The sequence below is a fragment of the Emiliania huxleyi genome (assembly GCF_000372725.1).
Source record: "Emiliania huxleyi CCMP1516 unplaced genomic scaffold EMIHUscaffold_372, whole genome shotgun sequence".
Classification (NCBI taxonomy): domain Eukaryota; phylum Haptophyta; order Isochrysidales; family Noelaerhabdaceae; genus Emiliania; species Emiliania huxleyi.
This window is the reverse complement of record NW_005199178.1, coordinates 81,915-95,979: the sequence shown is the minus strand read 5'-3', so window position 1 is coordinate 95,979 and position 14,065 is coordinate 81,915. Positions and strand designations below refer to the sequence as shown.

General features: G+C 66.1%; 5 protein-coding genes across 5 annotated transcripts in view; 1 reads left to right on the top strand and 4 right to left on the bottom strand.

Annotated features, from left to right (window-relative positions):
• EMIHUDRAFT_458730 (hypothetical protein) overlaps window positions 1–1,845 on the bottom strand; it is a 3,546-nt gene extending 1,701 nt beyond the window's left edge. Inside the window, exons 1-5 of the mRNA XM_005771736.1 lie at window positions 1,368–1,845; window positions 1,170–1,223; window positions 764–1,033; window positions 410–626; window positions 132–188 (exon numbers count right to left, since the gene is read on the bottom strand). Of these exons, the coding sequence (XP_005771793.1) occupies window positions 132–188; window positions 410–626; window positions 764–1,033; window positions 1,170–1,223; window positions 1,368–1,816 (1,047 nt within the window). The 5' untranslated portion in view covers window positions 1,817–1,845. The remainder of the gene's footprint in view (window positions 1–131; window positions 189–409; window positions 627–763; window positions 1,034–1,169; window positions 1,224–1,367) is intronic.
• A 178-nt stretch (window positions 1,846–2,023) lies between these two features.
• EMIHUDRAFT_242923 (hypothetical protein) lies at window positions 2,024–3,353 on the bottom strand (the record flags this gene model as incomplete). The annotated part of the gene is made up of 4 exons (XM_005771735.1): window positions 2,024–2,098; window positions 2,381–2,552; window positions 2,805–2,976; window positions 3,287–3,353. The coding sequence occupies 4 exons, from the start codon at window positions 3,351–3,353 to the stop codon at window positions 2,024–2,026; spliced, it is 486 nt and encodes a 161-aa protein (XP_005771792.1).
• Window positions 3,354–7,572: 4,219 nt separating this feature from the next.
• On the bottom strand, window positions 7,573–8,452 carry EMIHUDRAFT_369496 (hypothetical protein). The gene has a single exon (XM_005771734.1). It carries the CDS (start codon window positions 8,428–8,430, stop codon window positions 7,684–7,686), a length of 747 nt encoding a protein of 248 aa, XP_005771791.1. The 5' UTR covers window positions 8,431–8,452; the 3' UTR covers window positions 7,573–7,683.
• A 550-nt stretch (window positions 8,453–9,002) lies between these two features.
• Window positions 9,003–9,945, bottom strand: EMIHUDRAFT_424826 (hypothetical protein; the record flags this gene model as incomplete). The annotated part of the gene is made up of 1 exon (XM_005771733.1): window positions 9,003–9,945. One exon carries the CDS (start codon window positions 9,943–9,945, stop codon window positions 9,217–9,219), a length of 729 nt encoding a protein of 242 aa, XP_005771790.1. The 3' UTR covers window positions 9,003–9,216.
• A 769-nt stretch (window positions 9,946–10,714) lies between these two features.
• On the top strand, window positions 10,715–13,822 carry EMIHUDRAFT_458728 (hypothetical protein; the record flags this gene model as incomplete). The annotated part of the gene is made up of 5 exons (XM_005771732.1): window positions 10,715–11,636; window positions 12,449–12,569; window positions 12,706–12,916; window positions 12,987–13,286; window positions 13,643–13,822. The coding sequence occupies exons 1-5, from the start codon at window positions 11,588–11,590 to the stop codon at window positions 13,820–13,822; spliced, it is 861 nt and encodes a 286-aa protein (XP_005771789.1). The 5' UTR covers window positions 10,715–11,587.
• Between the last annotated feature and the right edge of the window lie 243 nt (window positions 13,823–14,065).

Sequence of the window (14,065 nt, the reverse complement as noted above, 5' to 3'; positions counted from 1 at the left end):
GGGGGGGGGGGGGGGGGTCGCCACGTTTGGGCGCGAGGGCCAAGCACGCCAGCGGGGGCCGGTGGGTGGGGGACAGGGAAGGAGGGGGAGCCGGGGTGTGAGGATCCGAGCGGCCAGGCGCGGTGCCTCACCGGGGAGAGGACCGGCTGGACGTAGCCTGCCGGCAGGCCGTGAAAGCTCTGCCGCGCCTACAGGAAGGGCTCCTGGAAGGGTCCTCGAAGGGTCCTCGAAGGGTCCTCGAAGGGCCGTGCTAGCTCTGCCGCGCCTCATTCCCGTTGTGCTCGTTGAAGGCCTGCACGTGCGCCGCCCCGGCCGCGGCGGCGGCGGCGGCGGCGGCGGGGAGGGCGGCGGAGAGCGGCGTCCTCTCGAGAGGAAGGCGGTTGCGGTGGGCGAGGTTGGGTGTGCCCACGGCGCTGGCCGGCAGCCGCATGCCGGCGCCGAGCAAGTGGGCGGTGTAGTGGTGGTTGTACGACTGGTAGTTAGGAACAGACACGTCGCCGCCGGCCGGCCGGCGAACCACGTCCACCTCGAAGCCCGTCACGGCCATCGCAGATCCGTTGTACCGCTGCACGACCTCCACGGGCAGCGGCACCGGCGGCAGCACGCGCCAGACCACGCCAGCGTACCTACCCACGCCCGCGGCCGTGAGCAGACGCTATCCGCCTAGCCCGGCCGACTCGTCTGTGCGGTGCCTGGGGACATGTCCCGGACATGTCATGGACGTGTCGCGGCAGCCGCACCTGCTCCTCGCGGCGTGCAGCACCGCGAGCGGATGGGCGGCGAGTAGAGAGTGAAGTGCTCCGAGGTGCGGGCGAAGCCGCGCGGGGAGAGCTCGTGGCCCGGCAGCGCGTTGGCGACGTGGTACGCGAGGCCAGCGTTCATGTGCGGCGACGCCTCCTCCGCGGCCTCTGCCCCGGGCGGGGCGCGGACAGGCTCGTCGCGTGCACAGCCGCGGGGCCGGGAGGCGTCGCGCGTGGCGTAGAGGGACGAGATGTCGAGCGAGAACCTGCCCGCCGTGCCCGCCGTGCCGAGCCTGCGCCAGAGTTGGGAGGATGAGCATGGGGACATGGAAGACACGCGCCAGGGTCGGGGCGTGAGTGCGGTCTCGTGCAGCGAAGAAGGGTGAGCACAGGGAATGTGGTTGCGTATCTCCGCTTCTAGCTCCGAGCCCGAGCTGCGAGAGGGCGCCGAGGTGGTCGGCGAGGGGAGGGCCCTTGATTGGCCTGGCGGCAGGGGCCGCGGGGGGGAGGAGTCAGTGGGCGTGGCACACCCTGTCAAACAAGGCCAGGAGGGGGGGGGGGGGGGCGCTGTTCTAGGGCCAGGGCGTGCTAGCGCAAGGGCAAGGACGGCTCGCGGGCGAAGAGCACCGCCCGCGAAACGACGGCCGGAACGCAGACCACGGGACGCGGCAGTCGTCGGCGCAGCAGTACTCGCCACCGAGCTGGGCTTGGTACAGCGTCTGCATCGTCGTCACGCCCTTGACCCCCACCTGCAGGCTGAAGTCCGCGGCCGGCAGCCCGGAACCGCCCTTGAGGGAGAGTCCGAGGTGTGTGGAGCCAGTGACGTTTCGGAAGAGCGCGTCGCCGGCCGTCCGAGCGGTGCAGAACCCGGGGGCGCCGAGCGAGCGGACAATCTTCACCTCGCCCGCCCACCGCCCAATTCGCTCCTCTCTCACCACGGAGAAGGACGAGTCGGAACCGCCGCCCATCACGGGGTCGTTTACCGTTATCCACTGCCGTGCAGTGCCCGCAGTGCCATCGAAGGCGGCAAGCGGGACGTCGCTCCACGCGAGGAGCATCGAAAAGAGCAGCAGCATGAGATAATTAGGCTGCTATTGTCGGCAGGCTGCCCCAGAACGTGGCGCGCCCGTGTCGGGCCCCCAACACCCGACGCTGGAGCTCGAGCCAACAACCGGCTCGGCGGACTCACCCCCCCCCCCCCCTCCCATACTCCCAGATGCTATTTTTGGGCCCCACGGCAGCTCTGGACGCCAGCCACCGTCTCTAAGGGGCTCAACAGCTTCTTAAGATACATAAACGTCAAACGACCACATGGCGCCAACCACATTGTCGCGGGGCGGGGTACCGGAATGGTGGCACTGAGGCCCGAGGGGTGCGGGAGGCGCACGGCGGGGGCCGGCCTCGGGGTGAGGGTGAGGTCGGCCGCCGCCACCGGGGGTCGCCGCGCCGTAGAGCGGCCCGTCGGTCTCCCTACCGGCGGTGCGCGCGGCCGCGCTCGAAGGCGCTGATTGCTCGGCCGCGCGGGGCCAGGTGACTCGCCCGCTGGAAGGGTGGTGCACGGGGTTTGCGGCGGGGTCCCCAACGTCCCCGGGGCGGCCCTGCTGGCGGGCCGCCGCCGCCGCCAGGGCGGCCCCGATGACGGAGAGCTCGTGGTGCTCGGTGTCGCTCTCCATCTCGTCGAAGAGGTTGCCTGCCCCCTGCTCGAGGGCTCGTGCCCGTGCCTTGTCCCGCAGGGTCCGGACCTGCGCACGGATGTGATCGAACTCCGCTTGCATCTCTGCGAGCTCGGTGCAGTCCGCCCGCCTCTCGGGCCTGTGGGACGTGCCGTCCAGGGCGACGTAGCAATCTCCCTTGTCTGAGGGAAGGCCGCCATCCGTGTCTGCTCCCTCCCCCACAGCCCGCCGCGGTGGGGTCGGTGAGCCACACCGTGCGGCGTACTTGTGCGTGTCGTGCAGCGCCGGGGGCTTGTGCGTGCGGAGGGCACGCACCCCGGGCGCGGCGCCCGCCTGGACGCCGCCGCCCAGGGCAGCTGGCGTCAGGAGCGCTCGGCTCTGCAGTCGCGACCGCTCCTCCTCGAGGACACCCTTGCCGGGTGCGTCGTGCGCCTTGTCGCTCGGCGGCGGCGTAAAGTGCCACCGCGCGCCGTGGTACCACTGCCTGCCGTGGCCTCGTGGCTCGTGGCGGTGGTCGTGACCCGCGCCGAGGGCCTCCTTGGCACCGTGTGCCACGTGCATGCCTACAGGAGCGTGCGCTCCTGCAGTGCGGATTCCGGCTTGGCTCGCGGCGCTCGCGCTGTCGTCACGATCCGGTGCTCCGGGGGCCCGTGCCCTCGGCGGGTCGTCCGACCCCATGGTTATGTGGTTTGCCTCGGCGTCTCCCGCCGGTGCGTTCTCTGGGGCTCCCCGCGATGGGGAACCTACGGCCGCCCTCGCAGCCCATGCCGCTGAGTCCAGCCCTCGGTCGGTCTCGAAACGTAGCCCCCAGGGGTCCGCTTCGTCGGATCCGCCCGAGCCGTCGGGCTGGTAGGACACATGGTCCGCCTCGACGTTTCCCGTCGACGCGCGCCTCAGGGCTCCCGTCGATCGGAAACCCACGGTCGATGCCGCAGCCCATGCCGCTGCACCCAACCCTTGGAGTTGACTATGCCCGCGCGCCCCCCGGGGGTGCGGCTCGAGCCCGTCCGGGTCATCAGACCTGGAGGTTGCGTTGCTGATCACATCGTCGTCCGATGACGATGCGCTTCCCCAGGACTCCTCTCGCAAGGGGCCAACAGGAGGAGGCGCGTCCACTGGAAGGGACGCTGCTCTCTCCACTGGAGGGTAGGTTTCCACCCGCGGACTCGCTCCGTGCGAACTCGCTGTAGGGGTAGTTTCATTCATAGCTATGGGCCCGCGCGCCACGCGCAGGCCGATTGCGGGGCTCTCCCACAACCACGCTGACCCGGATCCCAGGACCAACGACAGAGGCGAAACGACACTCGGCCCGCCGACACAATTCGACCACTGGACACTATATCTAAATGCGGCGCAGGCCAATCTCAAGTTCCCTTCTCAATTCTTCGCGGGTTTTGGTGCGGTCACCCTCCCCCGCGACACACATCGGCTCATATGAGCGTCACATGAAACCAGATTAGCGGCACTTCAAAACCGGCTGAGGAGGGGCCTCAGCTTCCAATGCAAGTTCAAGGTCGCCGTGTCCTTTGCTCAGGTTTGCAGCGTGCTCGGTCCTGTGTACGGTGTGTCCCTGCACCCCGACTTTCAGCCCTCGCTCAGCTGGTTGGACATTACAGAGTGGGACCTGATCGACCTCACCTATCCGAGCACGTGCCTCGGCTCCATGCGCACGCGCATGCTGCTTGGCGCGCTCTGGCCTTACGCGGCTGTCGCCGCGCTGTCCTTCTTCTTTGGGGCAGTCTCCCTCACGCCCTCGTGCTGGGGCAAGCTGGCGCGGCCACCCACTCAGCGGCCGGCTCATCGGGACTCCCTGGAGGTCTCGCAGTCAGGCTCGGCAGTCGGGGCGCGCTCGTTGCTGTTGCGGGTGCGTTCGTTGCTTTTCAAGAAGCAGCCGCCAGTAGAGCGCGCGAGGGCCGTGGAGCAATCTCCCAGCCTAATGACGCGCAGGCTGTCGGGCCACCTATACTCCAACCTATACCTCCTCGTGTTCGTCCTTTATCTCGTGCTTCCCTTGGTCTCGAACGCCATCTTTGAGGCAAGGCTATGCGAGTCCTTCGGCTATGACGACACGAGCGGCCTACGCATCAGCTTCTTGCTCGCCGATCTGTCGTTGCGCTGCAATAGTGGACCAACGTGGAGCAGCCAAACCACCTCGCTTGACACTTACTTTTGGACCCTGTTTACCCTCTGGACGGTTCTTGTTCCAAGCTGCTTCCTCGTCCTGCTGCTCAAGGTCCGCTCGGAGCGGCGAGCGCTGCGCACGAGCCAGATTGCGTGGTCGACGCGCTTTCTCTGGCATGACTATCGGGACGAGTTCCTCTTTTGGGAAATCGTCGATATCTGGCGCAAGGTCCGAGCCCGTGACGCATTGTCTCTCGCGTGCTCTACTCATCCAACCAACCCCAACCCCCCCTTCACACCACGCGTTACAGATCTTTCTCACTGCCATCGTGCTCTTCATCGACACGGCGCAGGGCTCCAATCGGGTGTTGAGGCTCGTCGTCGCCATCATGGTGTCCACCGTATACCTCACCGCCCTCGCCGTGGTCCGGCCGCACCGGCGGTCGGATGACTTCGCGCTCGCGTGTCTGAGCAACGTGCTGCTCATCTGCTGTTTCTCGTCTGGGGTGGTCTTGCGCTTGTGCGAGGACAAGGCCAACAGTCAGCAGCTGTGCAGCAGCCTCGTCGGCCTCTCCGACTCGCGCAGCGCGAGCCTATTTGTGGTCATCTTGTCGCTGGCGATGCTGGCGACGGCCGCCCTCGTCGTTCTTGCAACAGCAGCCTCGGCCCTGACCGCACCCACCATGAGACTGGTCCGGTCGGGCGCCGGTGCGAAGTTGCCAAACCTCATGCTCCCGACGGGGCGCCATTTCCATCTCTTCGTGTCACATTCCTGGTGCAGCGGCCAGGGTGTGGCACCCCGCCCGCCCTCACACCTGCAGGCTCGCTGCTCAGTCGTCACCGATCTCTCTCGGCCCCTTGCAGATCAGGCACATACTATCGTGCGGCGACTGCAGCAGCTCCTCCCCGACTTGCGCATCTGGCTGGACGTCGACTACCTCGACGATGTGGGCAAACTCGAGGACGCGGTGGCCGACGCGGCAGTGATGCTCGTCTTTCTCTCCGTGGGCTACTTCGAGAGCTTGAATTGCCGCCGCGAGCTGTACGCAGCGCTGGGCTCGAATCGGCCCTTCATCCCCGTTCGCGAGGCTGACCCGGCAAAGGGCGGTGCATCGATCGCGGCGCTGATGGCGGAGTGCCGCGAGAACTGCGTCGAGGCTGCCCCGCCGGCCTATTCTTGCTACCGCGGCCCGGAGGAGATGCTCGCGCGCGTGTTTGAGAAGATGCCAATCGTGTGGGTGCGGGTCAACGCCTTCCAGCTCGAGTCGCTCAAGGCCATCGCCCTGCGCATGCTGCTGCACTCTCCTTACTACGCGAGCCGCACGGCCGAGCTTGCAGCAGGCGTGACGGTGCCCGGTGAGGTGGTGCCCGTCGCCCTCAGCGGACCTGTCACCCTCCTACACTGCCGTGACAACGAGGGCGCTTTCGAATTGTCCGAAGAGATCAAGTCGGCGGCGAGCGCGAGGCAGGGGCGCGGCCTGGCTGCCAACGCCGATGCAGTCACAATCCGCGATGCGGAGGAGGCGCTCGAGGGAGCCAGTGCGGCCCCGCTCGATGGCCACGTCGTGCTTCTGCTCTACCTGAACGATAAGACCTTTCTGGACGCCGGCGGCGCCGTCGCGCGCCTCGTACAAGCGGCGATGGACCGGCGCATCGCCATCGCGCTGGTCCACGAGCAGGAGCCCGCCCGTGGCGGCGTTCCTTTCCGCTACTTGGTTCAACACACGCCGCAGGTGCTGCGGCAGCCGCCGTACACCCTCTTCGACACGGTGGCGGTGCCACTCTATCCGTCGGAGGAGCACCGCAGGGTGAGCTTACGCCTCGTGCTTTGTGGCATGGGAGCGGTGCCGTGCGACGCGGGGTTGTTCCGGCGGCAGTGGCAGCACCTCCGACGCCGCATCGCGGTGGCGCGGCTCGTGCGTGCCGCACGCCGCACGGGGGTGGCAGCTCCTACTCCGCCACCAGCTAACGTACCAGCCTGGCGGGACGTTCTGTTGAGCCGCTGATGAGTTTTCTATCAGGTGCTTCGAGTCCTTGTCCGAGACGTTGTTGAGCATCCTTCAAATCGCCTGTAAATGTAAATAAAGCCCTTTCAACGAGGAAGACGCGTCACCGCTGATGCCATTTCTTTCTTTCGAGTTACTTCTTTCTCAGTCAGTGCCACAGTCAGTGAGGGTGAGCCTTCTTTTGTACTATTAGGCTAGGTAGGATTGAGAGCAGCCTCGCTCTCAATCCTAGAAGTCGAAGGATTGTGAGCAGCACTCCTCGCATTCGTAGCATCTCTGTGCGATTGTGAGCGCCTACGCTCGCAATCCTACATCTTCTAGGACTAAGAGCAGCTCCGCTCCCAAGATGACTGGTGACGCCTACGACTACTACCAGCGCGCTCGCAATCCGAGCAAACTCTAGGGTTGCGAGCAGCTTGGCTCACAATCCTAGCAACATGCCTCCGATTGCGAGCAGGAGCGCTCGCAATCCTACATCTTGTAGGACTGTGAGCGGCGGCGCTCACAATCGTGCCAAAGATCCAAGGATTGCTAGAACTGCACAGGGGGCGCTCCCAATCGCTCCAGCCGCGAGCGCTTGTGAGTGAGCGCGCCGGGGGGGGTCTCCTCACAATCCAACAGTGCTCGCACCTGATGGCGAGGGGGCCCGCTCGCAATCCTAGAAGTCGTAGGACTGTGGGCGGTGTCGCTCGCAAATACGAAATACGCAATCGGCGAAAGTTCTAGACGTTTACCTTGGAAGGCCTGGGAGGAGCCCCCGCAGAACAACTTTGCGGTCCGGGAAGCTCCACCCCTCCCACAAGAGTCCTCCCAGGCCTTCCTCCCACATGCTGCAACCACGATCCGTGCGCCGGCGCCAGTAGCACCCTTGACCGTGGATTCGGGCACCCCCTTTCTTCCTCGAGCTCTTTCTTCTAGGTTGGGGGGAGTAATCAGGGGAGGGGCACCAACCAACTGTAGACTGACTGCGTGCGTGTTTGTTTGTCTCATAATACTGCACTCCCAACCAAGCAGTCCAAGTCCAAGAAGGCTGCGAGAAACGCAAACATGGCATCACGCACGCGCGCGCGCGCGCGCGACGCGCTGCAGATGCTGCATGCTCGCCTGGACAGCAAATGGTCACACCACATAGCCATCAATTAATTATTCACCGAACAGAAACTTTGCACAGAGCGGCGCCGCGTTGTACAAGATGTTGCCGTCCGGGAGCCACCCGTCCGCGTTCGGCGCGGCATAGTGGCTGGTGTCGACGAGCTCGTGGAACGCGCACCGCTCCGGGCCAAGGACGTCCTGGATTTGCTCGCGGCACTTTCCGGAATCGACGCACCGGTCGCGTTCGCCGGTGACGAGCAGGACTGGCGCTCGGACCTGGTGGAGCGAGGCAGCGTCGAGGGGGCTCGGCTCGCGCTCCTTTTGCAGCAGCCTCGCAACGTAGTCGGCAAAGAAGTCGCCGTGCTTTCTGCCGTAGGTTTGCTCGCGGTCGCGCACCATCGCGCCCTGCACGAGGCTGTGCGTGAGCAGGTGGCCTGGGCGGCAGCCAATCATTCCGTCGAAGGAGCAGACCTCGCGGAGCTCTGCTCGCGTCCGCCAGGCGTGGACGCGACGCGGCTCCGTTCTCGCGCAGCGCTCGAAGCCGTCGTCCATCGTCTCCGGGAAGGCTGGCGCGATCATCGCAAGCTTACGGACGTGCGCCGGATGCGCTTGAAGGAGCTCCATTGCAACCCTTCCCCCGAGGCTGTACCCACACAGGTGCAGGTGCGGGCCGCTGTCGTCGTCGCCCAGCAGCCCCACCGCTTTGGCGAACGCCACTGTGTATTGAAGAATGGTATCGCAGCCGGGGTGAGCCCCGTCAAAGTTCTCGATGTTGGCCTCGTGAAGGGGCAGCTCCATGACCACCACTCGCCACGAAGGCGGCGGCCGCAGCTTCCAAACGAGATCAGACATGATCAGGGCGGCCGAAGCCGTGAAGCCGGGGATGATGAGGAGAACCCGCTCGTTGCCGCCAGGGGAGGTCGTGGTAGCCCGCTCCAGAAAGTGCGCCCTCACAGATCGGCGGTAGCCGGGAGGGCGCATGCGCACGGACCTCCGGACGAGGCCGGCGCGGCGAAGTTTGAGCGCTTCGAGGCCTCGGATTGCCGCGCAGGAGATTGACGTCAGCACCTCTGATCTGTGACGGGCGACATAGCCGACGCATGCGAGGATGACGACGACGACAGCCACGACTAGAGCGAACATCGCGAAGAGAGGAGGCGGCTGCAGGCGAGGAGGCGGGGCGGCGTGTCGCTCCTTTCCCGACTTTCGAGATCATCGCGAGCGACGGCGGGAATTCCCATTTTTCTTTTTTGTCCGATTGCCGTGAAAGTGCTGCTGAGAGAGAGCGTTTCGCGGTAACATTCTCACACGCACGTGAATGGAATTCCTAGGAATTCGCAGCTCGCGCGAATCTCCCGCTTCACCCACCTGTAACCTCACAACATGGATGGAATTCCTACTCGAGTACTGTGCGAGACAACGAGAGTCCAGTGTACATGCACGAACGCCCTACTGGGTTCTCGACAGACGACTGACACACCCTCCTGCCGGCACATGTCATGTTGTTGTGGCATGTGTATTCAGCCCACGCCATCTCAGGCCGCGCGCGACGCGCTGGCCCTGGCGCGCGGCCCCTCGCTCCCCTCACGATCTAGCGCCCCGTGCAACGCCAAATGGGAAGTTGCTGCCGGCGGCCGAGCCTTTCTTTGTGAGCTTCTCCACCGCCGCCGCGCTCAGTGCCTGCTCAACCACTCCGCCAAAGCCGGTCCGGGGCGCCGCGCTCTCACGCAGAGGCTGGACGGGGAGTACGTACTCGATCTTTGCCGCCTGCATGTACGCGTGGGCAAACAGCAGCAGGCGCGACTTTGCACCGTACACGCCCATAATATCGTGGGCGGCGAGCACACTCGTCGGCCAAATGTTGAGGAGGAGGTGCCCCTTGTCGAGGGCCGCCTCGCCGAATTGATTTTCGCACTCCGACCACTCCCCAGACTCGACCGCAAACGTCGCGATGGCATCCAGCAGCTCGTTAATCTTGCTCGACTGCGTTGCGGCGGGCACCATCAGCTGAACGAGCAACGTCAGCTTGCCGGAGCGCGACAGGTTGGTCAGCGCCATGTTCTTGACGGAGCTGTTGCTCACCACCATCGCCTCGCCGTTGGCGGTGAGAAAGTGCGTGCGCAGCACCTCTACATCCTTGACAATCAACGAGGACAGCGCGGGGCTCGAGCCGGGCGTTGCAACGTAGACGCGCTCGCCGATGTCGTATGGCCGCGTGACGTATGTGAAGAAGAAGCTGGTGAAGACCTCGGCACACACACCTCCCGCGAGGGTGAAGAAGATGAGGAGAGCCGATGTGAGGGGGATGAGCATGCTCACAAGGTTGACATCGATGAAGGGGAGCCGCAGCAGGAGCACCAGAAAGATGAATGCCCAGATACACTGCAGCCCACGCAGCAGGATCACCTGAAGCCGGTCGAAGTTGGCGACGGAGGCGGTGAGAAGCCGCTGCTCCTTGTAAGAGCGCTCCACTGCCTGGACAAAGGCGTCTTGCGTCACCCATGGCCCGTAGCTGAAGAGCGCCGCTGCGAGCTTCGGCGGCGGCGAGCGTGCGCCCTCAAACGCCCACCGGAGCAGCGTTTCGCGATCGACGGCCGGCTCCGGAGCCTCGCTGATCAGACTGCCTCGCCCCGACGCCGTCGTCACGAGCGCCTCCTCCTTGAGGATGAGCTTGAAGAGGCGCAGTGCACGGCGACGGGCCTGCGCGAGGGAGCCCGCCTCGGTCAAGTCCGCGCCGATGTCGAGCGGCCCGGCCAGCCGCTGGAGCTGCTCTTGCAGCTTGCTCAGGTGGCCCGGGCGCGCCAACTTGCGGCGACTGTCGCCGTGATCGAGAGGCGCCTTGGTGTAAGGGCCGTGGCGATGGACGCGCCGCCTCTCGGCGGACCTGGCTGCGGCGGCAATCTTCCGCAGCGCCTGCTGCTGGTCGAAGGCCGACTGGGAGCGGTCCTCGTAGTGCCGCAGAGTCAACTGGTTTTGCGAGAATTGGACGGCTGCGTCGATGAGCACAAACGCCAAGGCGGCGACCAGCATCCATGTGCTAGCTGGCACAAAGGAGGGCAGACCAAAGAGGTTCTTCCACGCCGTGCGGTCGAAGTAGAGGATCCGAAAGACGGCGTTGGAGACGGGGAAGAGCATCGCCGGCACGCAGAGCGGGCAAGAGAGCGCACTGCGAATCAGCAGCAGCAAGATGCCCGGCATGAACCGCTGGAGGGCGGGGCTGCTCAGCACGCCCCACACAAACAGCGAGGCGGCGCGGGCCGCAGCCAGAGAGTAGAGCGGGCGGAGCATCCAGAGGAGTAGTTCGCTGATGAGCCGGAACTCGTCATCGGCGTCGAAGGCGTCGGGCCCCTGAGACCCGGCCTCCCCGTCTTCTGCGCCGAATGGCCACTGGAAGCCCGCGGGCTCGTCGGGCTCTGCCGCGAGGGGCGCATATCCGGTGCAGTTGGAGAGCGTGATGCAGCGCTTGTCGATGCGAGACGGGGCCTCGACGAGAATGACGGCGATGGAGGCTGCCAGGAGAATCAAGCCGCCGCAGAGCTCGCGCCCGAGGAGCAGCCCGAGCTGCAGGAGCGCACGGCAAAACTCCCGCGATGGCAAAGTTGAGTGGGCCTTAGGCTGAGGCGGCGAGGTGTACAGTGGGAGGTGGTCGGCCGAGCCCTGGCCGCGGTCGGCCGAGCCTTTGCCGCTGGTCGACTCTGGCGCCGCCGTGCCTGCGCTCTCGCGAAGCTCCTCGATCTCCTCGAGGATGGCGTTCTCGAAGCGATCCAGGCCGCCGTGGCGGTTGGCTGGCGCCAGCTCGTTCACCATCTCCACCGCTTCGGTGTAGTTGGCTTTGGCTGCCGTCGATGACAAGGCGGTTGAGCGGGAGTTGGATCGCAGACGGCTCGGGGTGACCGGGCTTGCTGCTCCGCGTGGCGGCTCGTTCCCGGACACCTCGCTCGGGAGGGCGTGCTCCATGACAAACGAAGACCAGGAGCGGTACGGATGTGTCGGACGCGACGGTGGTGCTGCCGGCCTTGCTCGCCGGCGATAAGGAGCGGGCGTGATAGGCCCATCCCTCCCTTCTTCTCCTTTTCCCGTCCTTTTCTTTTTCTGTTTACATTTCGTGGTTTCTTTTTGTGTTGCTTCTTTCTTTTCTTGCTAGCCGGCGAGCGCCGTACTCACCTGGGTTCCGGCTCCTACCCAGATAGGGGGTCTGTTGCCTATGACTCGCACCAAAACGACAATCTCACTCTCTCTCTCTCTCTCTCTCTCTCTCTCTCTCCAAAACGCCCTACCTACCTACCTATTGCGGGCGCCAATCGCCAGGCTCCGTGCCCCACCTACCTACCTATTCCCAGGCCGCGCAGCGAAGCGAAAAAATACCCGTTAGCCCTCTGTGAATAGGCTCCCAGCGCCCGTCTCGGCTGGCGTCCCAGCCGCAGGCGACTCGCCTGGCATGGCCCCGTTCGCGGCTAACCCGTCTCCCACGGCCACGCAGCGAAGCGGTTTTCGCTGGGTTTTTGTGGCTTTTTGCGCGGCTTTTTTGGATTCTCCCGCCTTCCTACTACTCTCTTGGGTTCCCCCCCCCCCCCCGCCCACCACCACCACCTACCTACCTATTGCGGGGCCCTCTGGGGCGGTCAAAACCGGACCTACCTACCTATTGCATGGGGTCTAACCGTAGGCAACAGACCCCCTATCCCCGGTTTTTTTGTTTTCCGGAGCCGCTTTTCTTGTTCGCTTGTGGTGCGGCCGGCGCGGCCGCGGCGCGGGCCTCTACTCGCCCGGTTGCTTTCTCGCACAGGTTGCTGCTCGCACACCGCTTGGGCACGAGGCCTCGACTGTGCGACTGTGCGACCGTGCACCCTGCCGATGCCCTTCAAGCAGAAGGAAATTCTCGTCAAGGCCGAGCAGAAGCTCAGCGGCAAGGATGTGAAAAAGCTCTCCGCTGAGGCGTCCAGGCGCTCCAAGCCCGTGCAGACATCCACACACGCGGCCACCCGCGCCTGCCGCGCACCGAGTAGGACGGACTACCGAGTAGTAAGCCTCGGAAGCCTCGGAAGCCTCGGATTCCACCGCGTGTGCTGGCAGGCGGCTGGCGGCACCCGAGGATGCTGCGCTCCTCCTCCGAAAGGGCGCCGACGTCGTGCAGAGGCGCACGGCCGGCGGGTTGGTGTGCCGCATCATCGACTGCGACAGAGTCCCGGTGCTCTTCGAGCTCGGCAGCTCGGGCCTCTTGCCGACGCTGCCCGGGCTGTGGCGAGTCCCGACCGCGCTGCCCGCTCTCGTCTGCCCGCCAGAGGCGGCCCGTGCGACCCGCCTCACGGAGCTGCTGGAGCCCTGCCCCGACGCTTCTCGGAACATGCCTGCAGGCGGCGCGCTACTTGATCAACGGCGCAGACCTGCTCCTCCCCGGCGTGCGTGCCGCCGACGCGTCGGTCGCAGCTCTCCCCGCCGGCGCCGCCGCCTGCGTCCGCATCTTCGGCAACCCCTCGGCGGTCGCGGTTGGCGTGCTTGCCGTGCCTGGCGCCGCTGTCGCCGAGGCGGTCCGCAGCCCAGGCGCGGTCAAGGGGACGGCGCTGCAGGTCGAGCACGTGGTCGGGGACGCGCTCTGGCGGCTCGCGGGCCGGCCTCTCCCCAACTCGGGCTTCGTCGTTGCCGAGGGCGGCGGCGTGAGCGTGGCGCCGGTGGAGGCGGCGCAGGGCGACGGCGGCGGGCTGGGCGGCGGTGGCGGGCTGGGCGGGGGCGGCGGGTTAGGCGGCGGCGGGCTGGGCGGCGGTCCGGTGCAGGAGGCGGCCGCAGGAGAGGAATCGGAGCCTGCAGGGGAGGGGTCGGCGGGAGCCGCCGCGGCGGCGGAGGGCGGCGCAGCGGCGGAGGGCGGCGCAGCGGCGCGTGCGGAGGCTGCGGCGGAGATGGACCGGCTGCTCCGGGATTGCTTCCTGCACGCCGCGCACGCGGCAAGGACGCGTCGCTGCCTCCCCACGACTGTGGCTGGCCGAGATGACCCGAGGTACGCCCCGAGGCGTAGGTCAAGGACGCGTCGCTGCCTATGACAGTCAACGCGTTCTACAGCCAGCACATGCGCCCAGGCCGACCGGCGGGCACGTCGCTCGACGTCAAGGTCTCGAGCCGCCAGAAGGGGAAGAAGTCCGGGGAGGGGGGAATCAAAAGGGCCGCTGTGGGCAGGCCTCGAGCTACAAGAAGCTGAGCGCGTTCGCGAGCGCGATGGAGCGCGACGGCCTCGGCTCGGCTCCAGCGCCTTCTCTTCCCTGGGATCCCAGCTGTTCGCTCTTAGGAGCGAGAGGGCCTCTGCACGACGGCAACGCCAAAGCGCGGCGGGCTCTCGCCCTCCGGCTCACTCTGGTCTCTCCCCCGACCCGCGCCGTTTCCGCCCCAGGCTCGGCGAGCTCAGCGTCAGAACGCTCGGCCGCTCGACAGACGCGTATTGCCA